Here is a 21,939-nt window from a genome sequence, read left to right as displayed (position 1 = left end):
TGAAAGTGATAAACTCCCACCAGAGCAGTGGGCAGAAGACTTGGCGCAATACTTAAAAGAGGGGTCACAAAAGGCCTATTATGATTTGTTGCAATGGACTGGTTCGTGCACTCTCTTCCAAGAATGATGCAGACTTGGTTTACCCAGGGAGATCCCCGGAATGCCGATGACTTGGTAGGACTGGTCAAAAGGTATCAGGGGGTTTATGGCTCCTTGGGAAGGCAACCCACTCCATACTGATGGGGCGGAGATTAAAAAAGGAGGTGGGACTCCATTGAAACTCCACATTGGTTTGATAAGACAGAAGGGGACATTGAGGATGTCAGCGTGGCAGAGACACTGTCACTGACCCAGAATCAACAGTACAAAGAACTCCTTCAGCGGAACTGGGACCTGTTTTTGGAGTTGCCAGGACATACTCAGGTTGTTGAACATGAAATCCTGATGGAACCACATGTGTGGGTGAACCAAAAGCTGCACAGAAACTCCCGAAGCCCAGCGTGATGTGATTTCGAAGAAGGTGAGGAAAATGGTGAGCCTGGGCATCAAAGAGTCAAAGAGTGGCAGGTCCAGCCCCAATGTCTTTGGGTACAAGCCTGGCGGAGAGTGGCGTTTCTGCAAGAACCACAGGAAGACAAATGTAGTGTCTAAATGTGATGCATATCATATCCTATGCACCACATCGATGATCTTATATTGAAGCTCGGTTTGGCCAGATGCATCATCATTCTGGACCTAATGAGAAGTTACTGGCAAATCCTTCTCTTTCAAAGTGCAAAGGAGAAGACTGCCTTTTCCATACCTGATGCTTTCGTCCAGTATGCCAGAGCACCAGCTACCTTCCAGAGTGTAATGGCTGAGCGGGGGGGGGGGGGGGGGCAAAGAAGTGAGCCATGGGTACAAAGAAGGAAAAATACTTGGACTACATAGTTGGAGAAGTCTAAATGAAACCGCAAGAGAGTAGGGGAGAGGGAATTTAAAATTGGTCGCAAACGGTCTCCAAGAAACAGATTCAGGCATTTCTGGGAATGGTGTGATATTATCAGTTTATTTTGCCATGATAGCCGCACCTCTGACTGGCATTCTTAAGTGCACAAAGATGTTGCTGACCAAATGATCTCTTGAAGAAGAGATGGCCTTCCAAGAGTTAAAACTTGGAGCTACAGGACTACAGCTTTCATGTGGAACACAGGCCTGGGAAGCTGTATTATAGTGCAGATCCCCTGTCTAGACTTTTCTGTTTAGTGACTGAAGGTGTCAAAATGCCAAGCTTTGGGCAGAGGGGGGAGATATGTGACAAAGCTACTGTCAAAGTACCAGAGGGGAGGTATGTTTCACTGATAGAAACCTAGGAAAATGCTACAGCACACAAAGTGCTGAAAGGGGTTAATCAGCCATGTTTAGAGATAGGTTGATTGAACATCTGTGGAGTGGGAGGAGAAGGGAGGATAAATACCCAGCCTTCTAGAGCATTCAATGTGGGGTGGGCCTGGAGGTGCAAGCTCTGGAGCTATGGTTTCAAGTTAAGGAAAGCTGAATCTTTTGTTATTTCTTTCTGAAGCAGGCGGATTCCCGTAGCAACAAGGACTGTGCCATACGTTATGTTTTTGTTTTCCTTGCAGGCCAGGAAGGCCGGGCTTGTTTTTTTCTAATGTTGCACTGGTTTATGCAGTACTTTTAATAAACCAGTGTGAGATTTAAAGAGACAGCGTTCCTGTGTCTACCACTATGTGCAGCCAAGTGTGCTGATCTAACACACTATCTACCTGGGTGTATGCCTATTTATAAAATGTTCTTATGTTGTTCAATTTACATAGGATATTCATAAAGATACCTTTTATGAATGGCTATGTTCTAACTGCATATACTGGACAGTATGTCCCTTATAGGAGTGCTTGAGGACCTATATACAATGGATACATTGAATTCTAATGCGTAGTGATAACTGAGATCCCCTACAGCAGTTCTTTTAGCAAAGTTGCAGTCCTCGGATGATCTGTCTTATCTGGAGCAAGCACTGACATATTGGACTTCTATGAAAAAATGAAGAATAGATTACAGTGCAGCTCCAGCTCCCTCCTCCCTCCCCCTGCACAGCTAGCTCCCTGCACGCTTTCTGCTGCTCCCATGCTCTGCATGAATAGGAAATTCAGGAATCTGGAAAATCTTTGCACCGGCTACCTAATTGGTCTCCCAGCTTTCCCAAGAGCAGATATAATTTGGTTATGCTCAATAGGACAAGTGCTATCCCACAGATTACATTTGCATAATTATTCTAATAAGGTAAGATGATGCATTCAGATGCAACGTAACACATTTGCATATATTTACATACTGCAGCAAAGCGAGTTCCCGTCCAATTATTACATTCTACATATTTGCAGGAAAATGCGGTGAAGTTTGTGTCATTGTGGCGGCGCGACGTCTGCTGATCAGCGCTCGTTCTCATTACAATTATAATTAATTCCTGCATCGTCTTGACAATGGAGAACAAGAAACTCGTCGCCTGTGATATTCTCAGCCAGACTTGTATTCTGACCAATTAAGCTAATCAGCGGAGCCTGTGACACCGCAGCTCCCCGTCTATCAGGAATGTTATGAATGGGAATGGGACGGGTGACAAGGCAGGTAATAGCGGAGCGGTAGATCTGGGTGAAGACAGTGTTAGTGTAAGCTTGTCAAATACCGGGCTAATTAATGTCATTTCATAGTGATAATTTACTCTGAGGATTGTAAGAAATGTATTCATGTGACCGTATGTAACAGCTGCTCTATACCAGCCCCATATCTGACTACTAACGTGTGGCACAACGGCCGGTGGTGCAGAGCTCACGGATCCCAGCGCGGTCCTGGAATAGGGGCCCCCGGGGTAACAAGTCCGTTCATGACATTTCTTCCTCCTGAATCTTCCCCCATCACTTGTGAGTGATATCATTGAGGAGGGGAAGGAACCGCAGCAACTCAGCCACAAAGTGGAGACCCCGTAACGTTACAGAGCGGGGGGCCGAGTACTGAGGATCAAAGGGGAGAAAAGTCACCACCGCTCTGCTGACCCCATAACTGCAGAGTCGAGACCTCCTGGGGTGCAGGACAGACACTGCGCCCCCGCCAGGAGCTTTAAGTCCCCACCCTATAATGGAGATTGTGAGCCCGGCCTTCCCCCAACATTAGGGTCCTTCTGGATGAAGGATTAAAAATTCCCACAGACACCTCCACAATCTTGTAGAAATCATTCCCAGAAAGAGCGGAAACTGTTAGTAACATATAATAATATGACAAAGTCCCAAAAACCAATAGCATACAGAGAAAACTAATACAATAGTAATAAAGAGCACCTAAACCAACACTAAGAACCATTCATCAAGTTAAGCAGTGGAAGATAATAGCGCAATACTATGCGCGTACAACTGCGCCATACAATTTTATATAATTAGACCATAAAAACAGCCATTGTCCAAAAATTCTATCAAACAGTACACAGACAATATAGGCAAAGGAGAAAAAAGAGCTATCCTGGGTCTGTAAGGGACAAAGCGGTCTGTAAGGGACGCGAAACGCGCGTCGGGGGGCGTCTTTTCACACCCGGTTCAGGCTCCTCCATCCCCTACCTCCGGTAAGTGTTTTCCCACCCGTTAGTCTATGGTTATTGTCCCACTGAGGGCTATGCCCGCATAGGGTTCTTTATAGGTGGGGACACTTGCCTTATTGTCGCACTTTGCACTTTATTAGTAGCCGGCTAGGCATCTAGGTTTGTGGGATTTCAGGGGGAGTCTGTTCACCCTGGTGTATTGTCGTTGTATTTGCACATATACTTTTCTCTGGATATATATTTTATGTAATGCCTTTCAATAAAATTTGGATTTTTATACTATACACCCAGGATAGCTCTTTTTTCTCCTTTGCCTATATGATTGAATGAGTGGGTGTCTTTTTCATCCTCCTTATATAATGGGCTAATTGTAGCCAGTATTTCTGACAGCAATATGTCAATGAGGTTTTTGTGGGTATTAGTACACAGACAATGCACAAAGGATGCCGCCAAACAGTGCCTAAATATTACTGCCAAGCAGCCTACAAATAATGTGGCTATAACCATGTGATTGGGAATCACCCTGATAGTTTGATCAAGGACCTTGAATATTTCACTCTCTCTATTACAAATCTTCTTGTTGAAATTATGCACGTAAACCCAAGGCCTGATTCCACTCACCATCACTGTTGATACATGTGACGACAGGCACTTGGGTTCCGCTTCCGCAGTTATTTCCATTGTCAGGGATACATTCTTCCAATTTGTCCAGTCTCCAGTCATAACATGAAGGTTCTTCGCATGGAATGGCCTCCACTAGATGTGGACAATTTCCATTCCCACCAGTGGGCTCATTAGTGATGTAACGTTTCCGAAGCTTGAATCCTATGTAAAGATCAGAAACCAAAATTTACCAAAATAATCAAGTACAATATTGAAATATAAAGTCTTGTGGCATAATCTGCTGTAAAATCTTAAAAAGCAATGTACATCAGACACGTCGTGAAGATATTCTTCAAGATGGCAGATGATGAGAGATGAGTTTAAACCCAGGGTTTGAGTTCTTACCCTTTTTGCTCTGTTGGTCGTCACAATTTTCAAATGTACATGGTCCCCATGCTGACCACGCAGATACCTCGCACTCTATCGGGCATGGCACATGGCAAAGCTGACTGGTACTTAATGGTGGGTCAGTGCACAACTTGTTATCCACTGGTTTTGATGCTGTCATAGGAAAGAATAAAGGAAAATGTCAATTACTTTCTTTAAGATGTTTCCTTCCGAGTTGTGGAAGGTCCTCAATGTGTCATACGTGAACTTTGAGCTTCTTCAAGAAATGGCATCCCTTTCAGTTACTATGGAGCCCTTGGTGAGTGGGGCCACAACCGTGTTTGGTCTTACCAACCTTGCTACTTGGTGGTAAGAGCCTATACAGGAATCTTCTGCAGAAGAACTTCTTTGTTAGGATGGTTGGAAATTGCCCAAAACTATAGATTATGGGTTATGGAGGAAGAAACAGGCACAATACTTCAGTTCTTGGTAAGAAAATGTGGCGTCATAATAGAGCAATCATTTTGACCCTCAATAGAGAACCTCTATTCTGCTATTCCAGCTCTGTGCATTACACAGTGTATGAAGCTCTTCTGCTCCAAATCTACATTGTTCTGTGTACTGGACTAAGATGTTCCAGGTCTGTACAGTATGGGGCTGTGTTGTTCCAACTCTTTACGTTGTACTGTGTATGGAGCTATGCTGTTCCAGCTCTGTACACTGTAATGTGTATGGGGTTCTGCTGTTCCAGCTCTGTACACTATACTATGTATGGGGCTGTGCTGTTCCAGCTCTGTACACTATACTATGTATGGGGCTGTGCTGTTCCAGCTCTGTAAACTGTACTGTGTATGGGGCTGTGCTGTTCCAGCTCTGTAAACTGTACTGTGTATGGGGCTGTGCTGTTCCAGCTCTGTACACTGTAATGTGTATGGGGCTGTGCTGTTCCAGCTCTGTACACTGTAATGTGTATGGGGCTGTGCTGTTCCAGCTCTCTACACTGTACTGTGTATGGGGTTCTGCTGCTCCAGCTCTGTACACTATACTATGTATGGGGCTGTGCTGTTCCAGCTCTGTACACTGTAATGTGTATGGGGCTGTGCTGTTCCAGCTCTCTACACTGTACTGTGTATGGGGTTCTGCTGCTCCAGCTCTGTACACTATACTATGTATGGGGCTGTGCTGTTCCAGCTCTGTACACTGTAATGTGTATGGGGCTGTGCTGTTCCAGCTCTCTACACTGTACTGTGTATGGGGTTCTGCTGCTCCAGCTCTGTACACTATACTATGTATGGGGCTGTGCTGTTCCAGCTCTGTACACTGTAATGTGTATGGGGCTGTGCTGTTCCAGCTCTGTACACTGTAATGTGTATGGGGTTCTGCTGCTCCAGCTCTGTACACTATACTGTATATGGGGCTGTGCTGTTCCAGCTCTGTAAACTGTACTGTGTATGGGGCTGTGCTATTCCAGCTCTGTACACTATACTGTATATGGGGCTGTGCTGTTCCAGCTCTGTACACTGTAATGTGTATGGGGTTCTGCTGTTCCAGCTCTGTACACTATACTATGTATGGGGCTGTGCTGTTCCAGCTCTGTAAACTGTACTGTGTATGGGGCTGTGCTGTTCCAGCTCTGTACACTGTAATGTGTATGGGGCTGTGCTGTTCCAGCTCTGTACACTGTAATGTGTATGGGGCTGTGCTGTTCCAGCTCTCTACACTGTACTGTGTATGGGGTTCTGCTGCTCCAGCTCTGTACACTATACTATGTATGGGGCTGTGCTGTTCCAGCTCTGTACACTGTAATGTGTATGGGGCTGTGCTGTTCCAGCTCTCTACACTGTACTGTGTATGGGGTTCTGCTGCTCCAGCTCTGTACACTATACTATGTATGGGGCTGTGCTGTTCCAGCTCTGTACACTGTAATGTGTATGGGGCTGTGCTGTTCCAGCTCTGTACACTGTAATGTGTATGGGGTTCTGCTGCTCCAGCTCTGTACACTATACTGTATATGGGGCTGTGCTGTTCCAGCTCTGTAAACTGTACTGTGTATGGGGCTGTGCTATTCCAGCTCTGTACACTATACTGTATATGGGGCTGTGCTGTTCCAGCTCTGTACACTGTAATGTGTATGGGGTTCTGCTGATCCAGCTCTGTACACTATACTGTATATGGGGCTGTGCTGTTCCAGCTCTGTACACTGTACTGTGTATGGGGCTGTGCTGTTCAAGCTCTGTACACTGTACTGTGTATGGGGCTGTGCTGTTCCAGCTCTGTACACTGTAATGTGTATGGGGTTCTGCTGATCCAGCTCTGTACACTGTACTGTGTATGGGGCTGTGCTGTTCCAGCTCTGTACACTGTACTGTGTATTGGGCTGTGCTGTTCCAGCTCTGTACACTGTGCTGTGTATGGGGTTCTGCTGATCCAGCTCTGTACACTGTACTGTATGGGGCTGTGCTGTTCCAGCTCTGTACACTATACTGTATATGGGGCTGTGCTGTTCCAGCTCTGTACACTATACTGTATATGGGGCTGTGCTGTTCCAGCTCTGTACACTGTACTGTATATTGGGCTGTGCTGTTCCAGCTCTGTACACTGTACTATATATGGGGCTGTGCTGTTCCAGCTCTGTACACTATACTGTATATGGGGCTGTGCTGTTCCAGCTCTGTACACTATACTGTATATGGGGCTGTGCTGTTCCAGCTCTGTACATTGTGCTGTGTATTGGGCTGTGCTGTTCCAGCTCTGTACACTGTACTGTGTATGGGGCTGTGCTGTTCCAGCTCTGTAGACTATACTGTATATGGGGCTGTGCTGTTCCAGCTCTGTACACTGTACTGTATATGGGGCTGTGCTGTTCCAGCTCTGTACACTATACTGTATATGGGGCTGTGCTGTTCCAGCTCTGTACACTATACTGTATATGGGGCTGTGCTGTTCCAGCTCTGTACACTATACTGTATATGGGGCTGTGCTGTTCCAGCTCTGTACACTATACTGTACATGGGGCTGTGCTGTTCCAGCTCTGTACACTATACTGTATATGGGGCTGTGCTGTTCCAGCTCTGTACACTATACTGTATATGGGGCTGTGCTGTTCCAGCTCTGTAGACTGTACTGTGTATGGGGCTGTGCTGTTCCAGCTCTGTACACTGTACTGTGTATGGGGCTGTGCTGTTCCAGCTCTGTACACTATACTGTATATGGGGCTGTGCTGTTCCAGCTCTATACATTATACTGTACATGAGGCTGTGCTGTTCCAGCTCTGTACACTATACTGTATATGGGGCTGTGCTGTTCCAGCTCTGTACACTATACTGTATATGGGGCTGTGCTGTTCCAGCTCTGTACACTATACTGTATATGGGGCTGTGCTGTTCCAGCTCTGTACACTGTACTGTGTATGGGGCTGTGCTGTTCCAGCTCTGTACACTATACTGTATATGGGGCTGTGCTTTTCCAGCTCCTTACACTATACTGTATATGGGGCTATGCTGTTCCAGCTCTGTACACTATACTGTATATGGGGCTGTGCTGTTCCAGCTCTGTACACTGTACTGTATATGGGGCTGTGCTGTTCCAGCTCTGTACACTGTACTGTGTATGGGGCTGTGCTGTTCCAGCTCTGTACACTATACTGTATATGGGGCTGTGCTGTTCCAGCTCTGTACACTATACTGTACATGAGGCTGTGCTGTTCCAGCTCTGTACACTATACTGTATATGGGGCTGTGCTGTTCCAGCTCTGTACACTATACTGTATATGGGGCTGTGCTGTTCCAGCTCTGTACACTGTACTGTGTATGGGGCTGTGCTGTTCCAGCTCTGTACACTGTACTGTGTATGGGGCTGTGCTGTTCCAGCTCTGTACACTATACTGTATATGGGGCTGTGCTCTTCCAGCTCTGTACACTATACTGTACATGAGGCTGTGCTGTTCCAGCTCTGTACACTATACTGTATATGGGGCTGTGCTGTTCCGGCTCTGTACACTGTGCTGTGTATGGGGCTGTGCTGTTCCAGCTCTGTACACTGTACTGTATATGGGGCTGTGCTGTTCCAGCTCTGTACACTGTGCTGTGTATGGGGCTGTGCTGTTCCAGCTCTGTACACTATACTGTATATGGGGCTGTGCTGTTCCGGCTCTGTACACTGTGCTGTGTATGGGGCTGTGCTGTTCCAGCTCTGTACACTGTACTGTATATGGGGCTGTGCTGTTCCGGCTCTGTACACTGTGCTGTGTATGGGGCTGTGCTGTTCCAGCTCTGTAGACTATACTGTATATGGGGCTGTGCTGTTCCAGCTCTGTACACTGTGCTGTGTATGGGGCTGTGCTGTTCCAGCTCTGTACACTGTACTGTATATGGGGCTGTGCTGTTCCGGCTCTGTACACTGTGCTGTGTATGGGGCTGTGCTGTTCCAGCTCTGTACACTGTACTGTATATGGGGCTGTGCTGTTCCAGCTCTGTACACTATACTGTATATGGGGCTGTGCTGTTCCAGCTCTGTACACTGTACTGTATATGGGGTTGTGCTGTTCCAGCTCTGTACACTGTACTGTGTATGGGGCTGTGCTGTTCCAGCTCTGTACACTATACTGTATATGGGGCTGTGCTGTTCCAGCTCTGTACACTATACTGTATATGGGGCTGTGCTGTTCCAGCTCTGTACACTGTGCTGTGTATGGGGCTGTGCTGTTCCAGCTCTGTACACTGTGCTGTGTATGGGGCTGTGCTGTTCCAGCTCTGTACACTGTGCTGTGTATGGGGCTGTGCTGTTCCAGCTCTGTACACTATACTGTATATGGGGCTGTGCTGTTCCAGCTCTGTACACTATACTGTATATGGGGCTGTGCTGTTCCAGCTCTGTACACTGTGCTGTGTATGGGGCTGTGCTGTTCCAGCTCTGTACACTATACTGTATATGGGGCTGTGCTGTTCCAGCTCTGTACACTATACTGTATATGGGGCTGTGCTGTTCCAGCTCTGTACACTGTGCTGTGTATGGGGCTGTGCTGTTCCAGCTCTGTACACTGTGCTGTATATGGGGCTGTGCTGTTCCAGCTCTGTACACTATACTGTACATGAGGCTGTGCTGTTCCAGCTCTGTACACTATACTGTACATGAGGCTGTGCTGTTCCAGCTCTGTACACTATACTGTATATGGGGCTGTGCTGTTCCAGCTCTGTACACTATACTGTACATGAGGCTGTGCTGTTCCAGCTCTGTACACTATACTGTACATGAGGCTGTGCTGTTCCAGCTCTGTACACTATACTGTATATGGGGCTGTGCTGTTCCAGCTCTGTACACTGTGCTGTGTATGGGGCTGTGCTGTTCCAGCTCTGTACACTATACTGTATATGGGGCTGTGCTGTTCCAGCTCTGTACACTATACTGTACATGAGGCTGTGCTGTTCCAGCTCTGTACACTATACTGTATATGGGGCTGTGCTGTTCCAGCTCTGTACACTGTGCTGTGTATGGGGCTGTGCTGTTCCAGCTCTGTACACTATACTGTACATGAGGCTGTGCTGTTCCAGCTCTGTACACTATACTGTACATGAGGCTGTGCTGTTCCAGCTCTGTACACTATACTGTATATGGGGCTGTGCTGTTCCAGCTCTGTACACTATACTGTATATGGGGCTGTGCTGTTCCAGCTCTGTACATTCCCCAATCCTGAGTACAGTTCATCAATATCTAACTCCTGGACAAGCCCTTTAATGCCAGCTTGCGGTATATGCCTTTTACACCAATCCACTCAAGGACATCTAGATATTACAGATTCAGGTCACGCTGTCCTGACCGATATAGCCTGATTGACATAATTGAGGACAGGCTTTGAGGTATCATTCCTTGTCCTCAGGGACGTCTATCAGGACACATAGGGTGGGGGTGAGACACGGACAGTGTGACTTGAATTTCTGCAGTAAGAGAACAGTTGGGAAGAGGTGAAGCTTTGGGTGGGGGAAAAAAAAAATTCTGACAGGCTAACCCTGGAGACACAAGTCATTTATACATCCTCCAGAAAATGCTTTGTAATATTTCCATTGATTTCTAAAGCTTAGAATCTGAAATGTTATTTATATTGAAGCAGAAGAAAAAAATGCCGGGTTTTCTTTACTTCACAACAAGAAAGAGACAGAAAGTGACTCTGGGATATTCACAAGGTTACATGGGGCCGGCGGAGCTCTCCTGTGAGCTGTGTAATATATGGGCAGATGTCGCCTGTCAATCAAGTCATGTAAGCGAAGCAGGTTATTTGCATAGTAATCTAAGAGGGCGGCGAGGAAGAGGACGATCAGCGAGGAAGACACGGATTGTTCCATCAGACACAAATGTTACTGTACAGTCTGTAGTCATAGCACAACGCTGGAGACAGGTTCTGGTATTATCACTCAGAGGAAAATGTTCATTCAGATCTCTAATGTGTAGAAAAAGAGGATAGATAGATAGATAATAGATAGATGATAGATAGATAGATAGATAGATAGATAGATAGATAGATAGATAGATAGATAGATAGATAGATATAGATAGATACGCAGCGCCCCAGAGTCCTGGTCATTGCCGCAATGTCACCCTGCCACTAAGGGGAGTGATGTTATGTCTGATTGCACTAAAATGTAAATAGTTAACTGTTTCCTGCTCTTTTGCTGCTAAACCCGTCCAGGGTTATTTCTGAAAGGGATCCCTTTGTTGACCCGGGATCCCTATTGTTTTACGTTTTTCTTTTGCACAAGTTCATCAGTGTTTCAAGAGACTGCCGAATCATGGACGGTGAATGATTCACAAACTGGTTTTGTAAATAGTTTGCACCTTCTTATAGGTGCCCCCTACTGGTTTTACAAGGAAAGAAGACTTTGCGAAGAAACTGTTCCTGATGACGACGAGAAAGGTTTCTCTTGTCTTAAAGTTTATTAGTGACTTGTTGATTGTTTGCACTACCTCAGAAAAGACTGATTTTTCCTCTTAAAGGGAATGTTTACTTGTTGCACTTTGATAATGTTGCCTTAAGTAGTAAGATAGTAATAATGTTTACATGCAGCTAGAGAGCTAGTAAGTGAACCCGTAGGGGTTAGTGAGTCCTCCTGAAAACCATAGAGAGATGGTTGCTGTGAACCTAGAAGAAGGGATGCAGTAGGCCCAGACAAGTAGCTAGGCGGTCCTGCATATGTGAAGTCGAAGAAGTAAAGAAAATGTTAACTTCGCACCATAGTGTTTTATAGTAAGCCTTTAGTGGATTCAGCCTATACGCCCTTAAAGGAAAAGTTAAATTATTATTCAAAGATTTGCACTTAGTAGACTACCCGGCTGGGTAAAGAAAATTATTTATAGTCAGTAAGTTAGGATGTTATTTAAAATGTTTCAATATGTTTCTGTTTGTGACGTTCAAGTGACCTCACTTCCAATAAAGGGAAGCATTGTTATATTTACTTATTCGTAGCATTTCAAAATTTTGTATGTCTTTTTCTAACATGTATTGTTGTTCTTCTTTTCCCAGTCCGGGAGTACTAGATTTAACCGGGGAGGAGTGCAGCGCCCCAGAGTCCTGGTCGTTGCAGTAATGTCGCTTTGCCACTAAGGGGAGTGATGTTATGTCTGATTGCACTAAAGGAGTTCACCTGACCAGGTATTACAGTCACACATTACACTTCACACTCCGGCCACCAGGGGGAGCAAAAGGCACTATGTATTAGGCCACTCCTCACACTCTGGTAAATCTGGGGGTTGGACAGGAAGTTAGGGAGAACGCAGCCTTGGAGAGCTCCAGGGAGGACCTGTCAGGGGTGGGTTCCTGGCAGGTACCTAGCAGAAAGGACAGAACGTTACGGAGCCGCGCCTGCACTACCTTGCGGCGGCATCCTAAGGAAGGACACGAAGCGAAGGATATTGTGGAGAAGTGAGAAACGAAATCACAGCACAAGGAGATAACCAGTAGGAGTCGTGCCCCGAGATCGGCAACATCCTACTGAGGCGCATAGCCGGAACGCCGAGGAAGTAACAGACTTCAAGCATTACTTCAAACAGCGGCAGGACAGTTGATTTTAGGTTGGCTGTCTACCCTACATCACCTAAGAAGACATAGGGGGCAAGCATGGAGAGGGGCGTCTCTAGGGTCCCAGAATAGCTCCGAGCCTTCCCGTCATACGGGTGCGTCCTAGCCAGATAAATTTGGGGGACGGAGAGAACGAACGAATACAAAAGTTGTGAGGACTATCCCGAAAGCTCAGCAGGGAAGAACTACAACACACAGGCGCTAGTGGTAGGCACTGATTTCCACCTGCAAAGGGAACTCTGGATGTGTCTTTGGACCGGCCGGTCTCAGACAGCCCTGTTAACAGTGCTCTAGATTGCGGATCCTGAAGTCTTCAGTAAAAGGTAAAGAGACTGCAACCCTGTGTCCTCGTTATTAACTGCGCCTCACATCATCGCCACCTACATTATCGGGAAGCCCTGGGGACACACTTCACCTGTGGGAAGGTATACCATCTAGCTGCCATTCCATCACCCCAGCGGACCCCAAGCAGCGTCGGTCACCCTGACCGAACACCACAGGTGGCGTCACGAACCCTTGACAAACTTTCATCACCCTTTTATTGGACGCCCCTTAGCAGGGTCACGGACCGGGTCCCACCACCGTGACAACCCCAGCATCGAGACCGAGAGGACCGGTACCGAGTACCCGGCGGTCCTGTGTCTGGGGGCGCTCCAGATAGATAGATAGATAGAGAGATAGAGAGATAGATAGATAATAGATAGATAGATAGATAGATAGATAGATAGATAGATAGAGAGATTGAGAGATAGATAGATAATAGATAATAGAAGATAGATAATAGATAGATAGATAGATAGATAATAGATAGATAGATAGATAATAGATAGATAGATAGATAGATAGATAGATAGATAGATAGATAGATAGAGAGATTGAGAGATAGATAGATAATAGATAATAGAAGATAGATAATAGATAGATAGATAGATAATAGATAGATAGATAGATAGATAATAGATAGATAGATAATAGATAGATAGATAGATAATAGATAGATAATAGATAGATAGATAGATAGATAATAGATAGATAGATAATAGATAGATAGATAGATAGATAGATAGATAGATAATAGATAGATAGATAGATAGATAGATAGATAGATAGATAATGATACATAGATTATAGATAGATAGATAGATAATGATACATAGATAATAGATAGATAGATAATAGATAGATAGATAGATGATAGATAATAGATAGATAATAGATAGATAGATAGATAGATAGATAGATGATAGATAGATAATAGATAGATAGATAGATAGATAAAAGCTAATAGATAGATAATAGATAGATACATAGATAGATAGATAGATAGATAATAGATAGATAGATAGATAGATAATAGATAGATAGATAGATAATAGATAATAGATAGATAATAGATAGATAGATAATAGATAGATAGATAGATAGATAATGATACATAGATAATAGATAGATAGATAGATAGATAATGATACATAGATAATAGATAGATAGATAGATAATAGATAGATAGATAGATGATAGATAATAGATAGATAATAGATAGATAGATGATAGATAGATAATAGATAGATGATAGATAGATAATGATACATAGATAATAGATAGATAGATAGATAATAGATAGATAATAGATAGGTAAGATATGTTAGAGAAATAAATAAATAGCTATTTTCTCCATCATTCATCTGTGGGGATTTTATTCTCATCCTCATCTCATATTCATTTAATTACTTGGATTATCCGTATAATATACTCGCTGCCAGTCATTATGGCGGAGAATAGCGAGGGACGAGGTCTGAAGGTCACAATCCTCTTGCTGCCGTCATTGAAAGAACTTAATATAGAAAGTCTGAAATTACCCTCAGAAAACATCATCAGAGCAGATAATAGCGGCCACTTATGGTGAGACGAGCTGTGCCGCGTGGTATTAAATTACCAATATTACAAGTTCTCTCCCCGTATAAGTGTCCTCTATGAAGTGACAGGAAGTTCCTGGTAACATCTAGTGGAGCACTTAGAAGGTTAAGGATCATCCGTGGAGATATTTTCTGGATACAATTCATCTCCGTACGATGCGCCTATTTTGCATTGGGTTGGGCCTTTTCATAAATAATGTCGCCATTGTGCTCAAACTACTCCTGCGAGTCACAGACATCACAGTTATGTTAGATAGTCCTCCACGTGCTGCCTCCTGATCACAACTCCCATACAGATTACTGCCATACAGTCTACAAATAAACATACAAACAGCGCCCAAGTGTGAAATACCGCACGGACCGAATATGGTCATATGGTGAATAGTTCCATACAGCTGCAGAAATATCCATGCAGGACAAAGCAAAGATCTCTATGTACTACAAAAATGTTATTCTGTACAATATTATATAGTGCCGCATCGAAGAAATACCGTCATACAGCGCTCAAATAATATAGTAATCAACTAGCAGTATCAGACAAATATAATGTTAGGACGTAAAGATGTTTCATAGCTTTATTTATTCTATACAAGTTCATAATAAGGATTTCGGTGTTCCCAAGCTTCAGTTGTCGGCCATCTGATGCATCTAGCCATTTTTAGAGGGGCACAGACAGAAATCTTGTGAATCCCTAGAAAAAATGGTGTCCCCCATGGAACCCAGCTGTCAATAAACAACTCTAATGAGCTCTCTAGTCACAACAGTCCCATAGAGGTGAGAGAGAGTCATCCACATAACCGCCTAGATGCCGTGGTCGTTGTGCGCTATGGAATCTAACAGGTTAAACTGCAATGATTAATGTTAGGAACAATCACAGCAGTTACTGGTGGGTGTCTCCTGTGTAAAACCGCCAGCAGCCGTCATGTAGGGAGCGGTCTCCATCATAATCACAGACGCATATTCTTTACTGTAAGAGTAGTCAGACTATGGATTCTTTACTGTAAGAGCAGTGAGACTATGGATTATATACTGTAAGAGCAGTGAGACTAAATATAAGTGAGGCTAAGGATTCTTTACTGTAAGAGCAGTGAGACTATGGATTCTATACTGTAAGAGCAGTGAGACTATGGATTATATACTGTAAGAGCAGTGAGACTATGGATTATATACTGTAAGAGCAGTGAGACTAAATATAAGTGAGGCTAAGGATTCTTTACTGTAAGAGCAGTGAGACTATGCATTATTTACTGTAAGAGCAGTGATACTATGCATTCTTTACTGTAAGAATAGTGAGACTATGGATTCTATACTGTAAGAGCAGTGAGACAATGCATTCTTTACTGTAAGAGCAGTGAGGTTATGGATTATTTACTGTAAGAATAGTGAGACTATGGATTCTTTACTGTAAGAGCAGTGAGACTATAGGTTCTGTACTGTAAGAGAAGTGAGACTAAAGATTCTTTACTGTAAGAGAAGTGAGACTATGGATTAAATACTGTAAGAGCAGTGAGACTATAGATACTGTAAGAGCAGCGAGACTAAATATAAGTGAGACTAAGGATTCTTTACTGTAAGAGAAGGGAGACTATGAATTTTTTACTGTAAGAGCAGTGAGAATATGGATTATATACTGTAAGAACAATTAGACTAAAGATTCTTTACTGTAAGAGAAGTGAGGCTAAGGATTCTTTACTGTAAGAGAAGTGAGACTAAAGATTCTTTACTGTAAGAGCAGTGAGACTATGCATTCTTTACTGTAAGAGCAGTGATACTATGCATTCTTTACTGTAAGAATAGGGAGACTATGGATTCTTTACTGTAAGAGTAGTGAGACTTTGGATTATATACTGTAAGAGCAGTGAGACTATACATTCTTTACTGTAAGAGCAGTGATACTATGCATTCTTTACTGTAAGAAGAGTGAGACTATGGATTCTTTACTGTAAGAGTAGTGAGATTATGGATTATATACTGTAAGGGCAGTGAGACTATACATTCTTTACTGTAAGAGCAGTGAGGCTAAGGATTATTTACTGTAAGAGCAGTGAGACTATGGATTCTATACTGTAAGAGTAGTGAGACTATGCATTCTTTACTGCAAGAGCAGTGAGACTATACATTCTTTACTGTAAGAATAGTGAGACTATGGATTCTTTACTGTAAGCGCAGTGAGACTATGGATTCTATACTGTAAGAGTAGTGAGACTATGCATTCTTTACTGCAAGAGCAGTGAGACTATGCATTCTTTACTGTAAGAATAGTGAGACTATGGATTCTTTACTGTAAGCGCAGTGAGACTATGGATTCTTTACTGTAAGAGCAGTGAGACTAAAGATTATTTACTGTAAGAGAAGTGAGACTATGGATTATATACCGTAAGAGCAGTGAGACTATAGATTATTTACTGTAAGAGCAGTGAGACTATAGATTTACTGTAAGAGAAGTGAGACTATAGATTATTTACTGTAAGAGCAGTGAGACTAAGGATCCTTTACTGTAAGAGAAGTGTGGCTATGAATTCTTTAATGTAAGAGCAGTGAGAATATGGATCATATACTGTAAGAACAATTAGACTAAAAATTCTTTATTGTAAGATAAGTGAGGCTAAGGTTTCTTTACTGTAAGAGCAGTGAGACTAAAGATTCTTTACTGTAAGAGCAGTGAGACTATGAATTATTTACTGTAAGAGCAGCGAGACTATGGTTCTTTACTGTAAGGGCAGTGAGATTATAGATTCTTTACTGTAAGATCAATGAGACTAAAGATTATTTACTGTAAGAGAAGTGAGACTATGGATTATATACTGTAAGGGCAGTGAGACTATGTGTTCTTTACTGTAAAAGCAGTGAGACTATGAATTCTTTACTGTAAGAGCAGTGAGACTATGTGTTCTTTACTGTAACAGCAGTGAGACTATGAATTCTTTACTGTAAGAGAAGTGAGACTGTGTTTTCTTTACTGTAAGAACAGTGAGACTATGGGTTCTTTACTGTAACAGTAGTGAGACTCTAAATTCTTTACTGTAGGAGCAGAGAAACTATGGATTCTTTACTGTAAGAGCAGTGAGACTATGAGTTCTTTACTGTAACAGTAGTGAGACTATGAATTATTTACTGTAACAGCAGTGAGACTTTAAATTCTTTACTGTAGGAGCAGTGAGACTATGAGTTCTTTACTGTAACAGTAGTGAGACTATGAATTATTTACTGTAACAGCAGTGAGACTTTAAATTCATTACTGTAGGAGCAGAAAGACTATGGATTTTTTACTGTAAGAGCAGTGAGACTATGAGTTCTTTACTGTAACAGTAGTGAGACTATGAATTATTTACTGTAACAGCAGTGAGACTTTAAATTCTTTACTGTAGGAGCAGTGAGACTATGAATTATTTACTGTAAGAGCAGTGAGACTATAGATTCTTTACTGTAAGAGCAATGAGACTATAGGTTCTGTACTGTAAGAGCAGTGAGACGATGGATTCTTCACTGTAAGAGAAGTGAAACAATGAATTTTTTTTTACTGTAAGAGTAGTGAGACTAAAAGAACTTTCTGTCACATTATGTTGTAACTATATGGTGGCCCGATTCTAATGCATCGGGTATTCTAGAATATACATGTCCTCGTAGTATATCGCCCAGCCACGTAGTATATTGCCCAGCGACGTAGTATATTGCCCAGCCATGTAGTATATTGCCCAGCCACGTAGTATATTGCCCAGTCACATAGTATATTGCCCAGCCACATAGTATATTGCCCAGCCATGTAGTATATTGCCCAGCCATGTAGTATATTGCCCAGCCATGTAGTATATTGCCCAGGCACGTAGTATATTGCCCAGTCACGTAGTATATTGCCCAGCCACGTAGTATATTGCCCAGTTACGTAGTATATTGCCCAGTGACGTAGTATACAGCACGGAGCCACGTTGTATATTGCACAGCCCACGTAGTATATTGCCCAGCCACGTAGTATATTGCCCAGTCATGTAGTATATTGCCCAGCGACGTAGTATACAGCACAGAGCCACGTAATATATTGCCCAGCCACGTAGTATATTGCCCAGTGACATAGTATATTGCCCAGCCACGTAGTATACAGCACAGAGCCACGTAGTATATTGCCCAGTCATGTAGTATATTGCCCAGTCATGTAGTATATTGCCCAGTCATGTAGTATATTGCCCAGCGACGTAGTATACAGCACAGAGCCACGTAGTATATTGCCCAGCCACGTAGTATATTGCCCAGTGACATAGTATATTGCCCAGCCACGTAGTATACAGCACAGAGCCACGTAGTATATTGCCAAGTCATGTAGTATATTGCCAAGTCACGTAGTATATTGCCCAGTGACGTAGTATATTGCCCAGTTACGTAGTATATTGCCCAGTGACGTAGTATACAGCACGGAGCCACGTTGTATATTGCACAGCCCACGTAGTATATTGCCCAGCTACGTAGTATATTGCACAGCGACGTATGTCACAGGTTAAAAAATAAAAAATAAACATATACTCACCTTCCGATCCGAGGGCCCCTTGTAGTTTTGTCGCCAGCTTCTGGTCCCAGGGTGTGATGACGTCGCGGTCACATGACTGTGACGTCATGGAAGGTCCTTGTCGCATACCATCCTTAGCACCAGAACGTCGCGAAGAGCGGGAAAGGCGGCGGGAGGTGAGTATATGATGATTTTTTATTTTTTTTATTATTATTAACATTAGATCTTTTTACTATTGACGCTGCATAGGCAGCATTAATAGTAAACACTTGGTCACACAAGGTTAATAGCGGCAGTAACGGAGTGCGTTACCCGTGGCATAACTCGGTCCGTTACCGCTGGCGCTGACTGGAGGGGAGTATGGAGCGGGCGCCAGGTACTGACTGCAGGGGAGTAGGGAGGGACTAATCGGACTGTGGCCGTCGCTGATTGGTCGCGGCAGCCTTGACAGGCAGCTGGCGAGACCAATCAGCGACTTGGATTCTATGACAGACAGAGGCCGCGACCAATGAATATCTGTGACAGAAAGAAGGACAGACAGAAGGACAGACAGACGGAAGTGACCCTTAGACAATTATGTAGTAGATGGTTGATTCATTACAACTTTTTGGATAATATAATATTACAGGCTCTGGGCACTAGATTCCGTGATGGGACCTTGATCTGCGGAACTAGTCTGATTTCCTAATGGAGTCATTAAAGAATTGTTCCCCTCATATGGAGCTATTAGCTTTTGCCTCTTGAGGTTTTTGCCTTCCTCTGGATCAACATGTTAGGTTATAGGGTGAGCTCGATGGACTTAGGTCTACCTTCAGCCTTGAAAACTATGAAACTATGAATTGCTCGTAAAATATTAACGCATAAAAGTTTATAAAATTGTAGAAAACATTTGATGATGAAATTGTATAAAATAAATTGTTTACAAAATGATAACCTAACATAAAACCTGTTATTTCCTCCTCACTTTCGCTCTCAGTAGCAGACAACTGCCGGCTCATTTTACGACACTTTTCCTATGTGTCTACAGAATCGTTCCCTCTCTCTGTAAATTGTTTTTAGACCCTTAGGAAAATTCAAGAAGTAGAAGAGCGATTGCCCCATTTATTACTTGGAATCTCCGAGGGAATTTTTACGACGAGCATCCTCGACGTCGCGTCCGCGTCTGCGGTAACTGCTTATTTTATTCCTTATAATTCATTTTAATAGAACCGTTTCTAGGAACAATCCTCCGCGTGCTTGTTCTAGTGAAATATTACACACCTCGTCCGTCCTTCATACATGGGCAACTGTAAGTAAGTGTGGGAGAGGATACGCCGGCATCCGGGGGAGGGGTGATATTTAGCGACTACATCAGTGAAAATATGCGTAATACATTTTTAAATCTCTATTAACATAATGCAGTCTGAGATTAGCATAAACCCTTTAATCCGTCACTGCCTGGAAATCAATATATAATGGCTTAACCTTCTGAAACATTTATGGCAGAAGTGTTAATGTAAGATACGCGGAGGGGGCTCAACGTCAGGCGAAAATAATCATCTTTATATTAAAATGATAGTATGATCCTAGTACATGGTGCAATGATGACAGCGTAGCTTTCCCTTAGTGTTCAGACTGATAATGCAGAGCTATGTTTGTCACAGAGTTCAGCAATATATTATTTGTGGCTTTTCATAGAGGAATTTTCAAAGAAACTCTACACAGACATAAATCTGGCCGGCCATGTCCATCCTCCGAATTTAGAGCATAAGTGCCCCAGGAATGTGTGCCCCCATAAACAGTGTTAACCAGAGAAAAATGACCCCAAAACTGCCTATAAGTGGATATTGAGATACTCACCTAAACATCCAGACACTACCTCATTAAAAAGAGCCAAAAAAAAGGAAATAAACAAATATGGAGTGCAAACAGAAGCAGTGTCAACCAGAAAGTACCCCCAAAAAAAGTGACAGAAAGCCCCATAAACAGGTATTGAGTTCCCCCATACACAGTGTCAGTAGGAGAGTAAATCAAGAGTGTTAATCAAAAAGTATCACCTAAAAACCTGTTAAACAAAGAGTTCCCCAATAAACAGTGTCACCCTGAGAACGCCCCTCGGTGTCAACAAGAGTACTCCCATAAACAGCGTTAGAAAGCCCCCCAAAACAGATATTGAGAGCCGTATGCTCAGTGTTGTAAAGACAGTGCCCCAATACAAAGTATAGAATAGACCCATAGATGAGAAGTAATGTACCTACAAACAGTGTCATCCAAACAGTGACCCCCCCATGTCAGAACGTACAATAAACAGATATTAGGTACCCCCGTAAACAGGGCAAAAAAGAGAGGACTGCCACAGGCAGTGTCAATGAGTGAGTGCCCCCCATTAACAGTATCATAAACTGATATCAAGTGCCCATATAAACAGTGTAAACCAGACAGTTCCTCCATAAGCAGGTTCGGAAAGATTCATAAAAAGATTTAGAGTGCGCCCATAAACAGTGTCAAACAGGAAGAGTCCCCATAAACAGTGTCATCCAAATAATGTCCCTATAAACAGCAACAACCAGAGCGTTCCCCATAGTTTCAACTAGAGAGTACTCACATACAGTGTCAAATCCCCTTTAACTGATATTGAGTTGACATATAAAGAGTATTCAAGAAATATCGTTTCTCCTTGCGGAGAGTGACATGCTAAGCATGCCGAGATGAGGCGACTTAAAGCCGCAATGCTCCTCTGGGAAATATGCAAATTGTCTCTTCAGAGATGACTAGAACTCTAGTGTCACCTATTGGAAGTAGCCATCATAAGGAGGATAAGAATATCCTCAGTAAAGATCTCACCACAATATAAATTAAGAATATCTTGAGTTAACTCTTAACCTTCCATCAGTGAAAT

General features: G+C 43.2%; 1 protein-coding gene across 1 annotated transcript in view; it reads right to left on the bottom strand.

Annotated features, from left to right (window-relative positions):
* THSD7A (thrombospondin type 1 domain containing 7A) overlaps positions 1-21,939 on the bottom strand; it is a 278,419-nt gene that overhangs the window by 102,538 nt on the left and 153,942 nt on the right. Inside the window, exons 6-7 of the mRNA XM_069729330.1 lie at positions 4,598-4,753; positions 4,211-4,414 (exon numbers count right to left, since the gene is read on the bottom strand). Coding sequence (XP_069585431.1) covers positions 4,211-4,414; positions 4,598-4,753 — 360 coding nt within the window. The remainder of the gene's footprint in view (positions 1-4,210; positions 4,415-4,597; positions 4,754-21,939) is intronic.

The sequence above is a fragment of the Ranitomeya imitator genome, chromosome 6, assembly GCF_032444005.1.
Source record: "Ranitomeya imitator isolate aRanImi1 chromosome 6, aRanImi1.pri, whole genome shotgun sequence".
NCBI classification, from domain to species: domain Eukaryota; kingdom Metazoa; phylum Chordata; class Amphibia; order Anura; family Dendrobatidae; genus Ranitomeya; species Ranitomeya imitator.
This window is presented reverse-complemented; position numbering and strand designations above follow the sequence as displayed.